Source organism: Eucalyptus grandis, chromosome 11 (genome assembly GCF_016545825.1).
Source record: "Eucalyptus grandis isolate ANBG69807.140 chromosome 11, ASM1654582v1, whole genome shotgun sequence".
Taxonomy (NCBI): Eukaryota; Viridiplantae; Streptophyta; class Magnoliopsida; order Myrtales; family Myrtaceae; genus Eucalyptus; species Eucalyptus grandis.
Genome location: NC_052622.1, coordinates 28091074 through 28096554, shown reverse-complemented (window position 1 = coordinate 28096554; position 5481 = coordinate 28091074). Strand labels below are relative to the sequence as shown.

The 5481-nt window shown below is 44.2% G+C and overlaps 1 protein-coding gene across 2 annotated transcripts; it reads right to left on the bottom strand.

The window, feature by feature from the left end:
- Positions 1 to 667: 667 nt before the first annotated feature.
- On the bottom strand, positions 668 to 4919 carry LOC104425662. 2 transcript variants are annotated; one of them, XM_010038418.3, is made up of 3 exons: positions 3388 to 4919; positions 2418 to 2604; positions 668 to 1541 (listed from the first exon to the last, which is right to left on the bottom strand). In XM_010038418.3, the coding sequence occupies exons 1-3, from the start codon at positions 4156 to 4158 to the stop codon at positions 1021 to 1023; spliced, it is 1479 nt and encodes a 492-aa protein (XP_010036720.2). In that variant the 5' UTR covers positions 4159 to 4919; the 3' UTR covers positions 668 to 1020. The 2 variants fall into 2 exon arrangements, with proteins under 2 accessions (XP_010036720.2, XP_010036721.2); XM_010038419.3 differs by having other exon boundaries at positions 2418 to 2601.
- Positions 4920 to 5481: the final 562 nt, after the last annotated feature.

Genomic DNA, 5481 nt, shown 5'->3' with positions numbered 1-5481 from the left:
TCAACTTGTGCCTTGCGTGAGCAGGTCTTGGATTATGTTCTGAATGCACTCTTTTTTCTTTTAGAAGTCGCCATCAATATCTCTTTTGCCCTATCATGGACAGGGAAGGGATACTGCCCTTGATATCCAAATGGTGCTCGCCTAGTGCCTACAAAGCGTAAAGTGAATTAAGGAAAAAAGGTCATTAAAACCCTAACTCCAAGTAATTTGAGAAGTGAGAGGGCTTACTTTCTCAAATCAATACATTACTTTATTTGGGATGCCCCACATTTCTCTCTTATAGAAATTCTAGAGATACTAAAATCGGTTTGCGGATGTGACACATCGAATGATGCAATAAGTTATTATTGAGTGTCAAATTTAAATTTTGAAAATGGAGCATTTGTTTAAATGCCTATAGACAATCCATCACAAGATCGTGGATCAGTGTTAGTATAACTTGCTTGATTCTTTCATTTGCTTCGTGGCAAGACTCTGTGAAGGTAAAGCTTGCGATGAGGATCTCACTAAATATTGCTTAAGACAAATTTTCAAGTGATGAAAATAGCACAAGCAAAACAGTTGAATCTGATCAATCCTGGGGAACTGAAGACATGCTCGGTTTGATAAATCTTTGCATCCTGAAGCAAAACATTCAGCAAAAACAGAAACTGCTGGAGACTAGGAATTAGTTCAAAACTGAATTGGAGAAGTCGATCAGGATCAGGATATGGTACATGTGATATCTCTTCTAAGTTACATAGCTCTTCTCCTACTGTGAAAATTCTGCAATTACATATGATCATTCACCGGCCATTGAATTCATTAGATCCAGAACCTAGGCAGCTCCAAAGTGTGGAACTGAAGTAACAAAATGAAAGTGCTACAGTTTATCCTAGCTGCTATATTGCCGATATGCAAGCATAAATCATTCTAATTCTGTTGGCACTAAGTGCGCTGTGCTGTAGGTACGATATTTCGAAGTTCAGAGAAGTGGGTGTCAAGAAAAATAGATGTTTTAGGCATAAAATACTGGCTTCGTCAAGCTAGCTCCTGCAACAGTTCCTCCACCAATAAGCTGAAAATTGCAAGTTCAATCTCTACCACCATCTCTCCTACGGCTTCCTGATTCATCTTCCATGCATCGAGTTCCATCCTGAAATCATTTTCTACCATCATATCTATTGTGCTAGAGTCTACCTCCTTCCACGATTCCATCCTCATATACAGCCTCTTCACTACCGTTTGCTTTTCATCGAATTTACTCTCTTTTCCCTCCTCCTCGGCAACAAGATCAGCGACCAATTTTGCCAAGCTACTAGGAACCTTTCTCATATCGGTGAAGCATAGTTCGATGACTTCTCTAATGAACCCATCAGATTTGATCAATGTTGTGTCGAATGAACCTGCTTGATCGGTTGCACTAACATCTGTCTCCACATCATCGTCATCGTCATCTTCTTCAGCTTCCAGTTCTAGCATTCTTTTCTCCAGCTCAATTGGATCAAGCTCCGCCAGTTTCTCAAATCGCTGAAGCTTGTACAGCAGTTGCTGCTTTGTTCCTAAATTTACATAAAGCAAAAGGAAATGAGAATCCACCTCACATTTTTTTTCCAACAGGTTCCAGCAAGTACATATTCTAAGACAGTCATGCAAAACGCACACTAATTAATTGGACATAAAGCCATGAGAATCACCAGGACCCAGCATAGCAACCTTTATTCGAGAATTTAACAGAAAATACACACATACATAGCATCTAATCGAACCATTTAAGAACAAAATGGGCTTTTCTACTGAATTGTATCTTATATATATATGTCAGGGCAGTAAGTTCCCGTGAAAATTATCAAGGAATACGTATGGATTAAGTACAGCTTTTAAATGCTTTGACAATGCGACGTGCTCATCTGCTTGATGAACTTGTCTTGTCATCGTGGGTTCCACCAAGTAAAAGCATTCACTGAGTCATATCAAATGAACTATCAAGACCAAGCTGGGAAAAGAATTGCAAGAATTAATTGGCCTTGGCTGTTGGCTTCCCAAAAAACTGAGGACTGGCATTACGAAGACCGAACTTGCTAAGACAGAACATGGGGACTAGCGTGTAGTTATGACCCAAATGGACACGTCGGTTCTGAAATTGATGTTTATGCTCCAAAACCAGGACAGAGAAGAAAGACTTCAACCGCCAAGTCCCACCAGAGCAGCATTAGCATCTCCCCATGGAACCCACACAGATCTCATGGTTTACGATCACACAACCATGATTGGGCCATCATATTGCGACGGGCAATGAGACATCATCAAGCACACCAATTCGTAGCATTCAGTTATAATGCCTGATAAGGACCACTCAACCAACACAACAACAAAACAAGTCTTTCGGGAATTCAGTACACGCATACGTGTGGACAGGATTGCCATCAAACACTTACTCTGCACGATGGCATAGCTGCACTCGTAGTCAAAATCACCCTCGTCCTCGGGGTTGTGGCTTTCATTGTCGTCGTCATCGTTGAACGGGGGGTCTAGCACGGACACCGGACTGCACTGTTCCTTCTCTTCCTCCTCTTTGGCTCTGGATCTCTTCGGCCCCTCTGCTTCGCAATCCACCTTGTCCTGCTATTCACACAGGATTAAACAGTCACATTCGTTCCTAAAGGAAGTAAGAGCAAGTACTACAATGAACTGAATCTCGAGGCATGTTCAGCATTTCTTTTCTATCATCAGTTCAACTAACATAACATTTCATGGGTCCAATTCAGCTAGAAGGTCATGTATTTCCCAAATTAATTACACGTAGGATGGAGATACAAACAAACGGCTTTAAATGGCAATTTCGCGTTTCTATTCCTTCTTAAATAAAATATGAATTTTTTCTCGACTGATCCAGGCACGAGACAAGGACAAAACTTGTCCTGTTCCGGGAAAATAATTTTCTCGGGAAACAGTCTTTGAGAAACGGGGATTTGGATGGCAGAGACACCATCGAAAAAGTACATCTCCGTTGCACAATGCACGTTCGGTAATAAGTGTTCGTCCCAGACGAGAAACGACAACTGTATCCCTGAAGCTATCGGCGTTTCGCAAGGCACATATGCGGTGAAATACCGAAATGTAGGGGATATCAAGGTAAATGCCGACACGGGTGGTCGACATTCCGGCCACTACTGCAGCTCGAAACCGACCCACCGACAAATTAGAGGAAGTCCCATGCACGAACGACCACTAAGATTATTGCAGCTGAGTCACGAGTCGTGCGCGACTCGGCCTCTCAGTCGACGACTAAAGGCGAGCCCGTGTGGTGACTCGTTTCCAGTGCAATGGACCACATTTAGATGCACTGCCAGTAACAGACTGTACCTTATCAGCAACATAGACAAAACGAAAGGGAAGAGGACAGACCTCATGTTCGCGGCGCGTCGGCGACGGAGCCGGAGAAGCGAACTCCGGTGTACGGTCGCCGGAGGACGAGCACCTCCGCAAGGACGGCCGCGAAGGGCTCTCGCCGAAGCTGGCAGCGTGCTCGGCATCAATAGCTCCGTCTTCACAAGAGTGGCTGCTGCTGCTTGAGCTAGCCTCCAAATCCGACGACTTATCTTCGACGCTCTCTGACGACGCCGTACGGCATTGCCCCGAGATGCACGTCACACTCTCCCTCGAATCCCACGAACCATGTCTTGTTTCATTTGTTCCGTTCGTCGCTCCGATCTCTCGCTTCCGACCGGACCGGTTACGCCTGGTCAGCCTCCTCAGGATGGAGCCCAAGATGCCGGAGCTCGCGTGGTTCTGTTGCTGGGTCTTCGACTTCGGGAATGAAGAGCCCTTGTGCTGTATTCTGAGAGCCGCCTCGAGAAGCAGAGCGGCTGTTCTGGCCGGGATGTGGAGGAGAATGGGGTTGGAGGATTTGGCCGAAGGAGAAGGAGACGGGAAGTCAAAGAGAGGGGACTTTCTGGGGTCCGGCGAGGCTTGGTGGGAGAAGAAACAGACTCTCTTGCAGACACTCGACGACGATTTCGGGGCACGATGCGAGATGGGTTTTGGCTTCTTGAGCTGTAGTTGGAGCGAGGGGGAGGTTCTTGGTGGGCGTTTGAGCTGGGAACGTCGGTCTTCGATGTAGCTCTTGAGAAGGAATGGTTCTTGATCTTCTTTCAGCAGCTCGCGCAACTGTGCCATGGCCGACGGTTGTGCTCGCTATCGTCGAAGATGATATCAGTTTCTAAGCGGAAGAAGCAATGGCCAGAGAGGCAGTGCCATGAAAGAGTTGAAGAGGTTTCAACTTTCAGGTTTGAGAGAGAGAGAGAGAGGTGGGAAGAAATGAGGAGACTGCCCGATTCAAATCTGGAGGTCAGAGAATCGAGGCAATGCAGAAACAAAACACACCATAACAAAATTTAAAAAATAATAATAATAATAATAATAATAATAACAGGCAATACTAGCTGCGAGTAGATGCATAAACGTGTTCTTGGGCTTTTGCTTGCTTCCAGTGGCGTGGATGGGCGAGACACATTTTGGTTTTTGGACCCAAAAAAGAACAGATGATTATGTGAAAACAAAAACAAAACAAAAAAAATAATGGAGGATCTGGTCGTGTATGTGCTTCTCAAAATCTTGTCCGCTACCACTGGAGTGTTCTTACAGAAAACAAGTAAAAAACAAGGGAAAAAATTGCCCACTAGGCAGACAAGAATAATCTAACATCAGGAATACTAAAATATGGCACTATGGCGGTATCTGATAGCATCCTAAGAACAGTGACTCTTTTCTTAATTTTCACGCCATGAGAATTCCCTACGAGCTCATCTCTCTCTCTCTCTCTCTCTCTCTCTCTCTCTCTCTCTCTCTCTCTGGTTCTGAGATGAAGTGAAGGGTTTGATGAAACAGTTGTACAGCTGCAAAGACAGCAGATAAAGGAGGGGCAGAGGCTCACAGGATTCGCGAGAAGTGCGCTGTGCGGGGATCGATCGAAGTGGGGGTTGTTTATATTTTCGAGATTTTCAATTTTCTTGAGAACGACTTGGGCTGAGTGCTCAAAGTTGACCACCCATCAACGATCCAATTGGATCGCCCATTGCGGCCCTTATTCCAAATGAACCTTATTTCCCTCCAGACAAAACATTGTTCCGATAGGTTAGGTGACATTAATTCAAACAGATTTGTCGACGACATGTAGAATTGTCTATACTTCTGCTTCCTCATATCTGAAATTTGAGTACTTTTTTGGAACTCCCATTTCCACCTGTTCCTTATACTTGTAAGTTTAATTTTCACCATCCTTTCCTGCCGTCCCCAACTAAGCTATCTTTAAGGGCCCCAAGTCAATGGCCAAAATTATGGGTGGGTCAGGTTGCATTTGGATTGGGTTATAAATTGTCCGATCCAAATAGACCTATTTAACTCGTTTACAATCCATTTATTATAATGCAAACTTAGTAATTCATACCCAATCCAACTTATATTCCTAAAAAACTTTCATATTTAATCCAATCTAGTAAA

Bases quoted from the DNA above. Each gene is read 5' to 3' on its own strand.
- LOC104425662 (XM_010038418.3), bottom strand. From the start codon at position 4,158: ATGGCACAGTTGCGCGAGCTGCTGAAAGAAGATCAAGAACCATTCCTT. The intron at 2,605-3,387 runs GTCTGTCCTCTT...CTGTGTGAATAG, and splicing joins CGACGCGCCGCGAACATGAG to CAGGACAAGGTGGATTGCGA. The intron at 1,542-2,417 runs GTAAGTGTTTGA...ATGTAAATTTAG, and splicing joins CAGCTATGCCATCGTGCAGA to GAACAAAGCAGCAACTGCTG.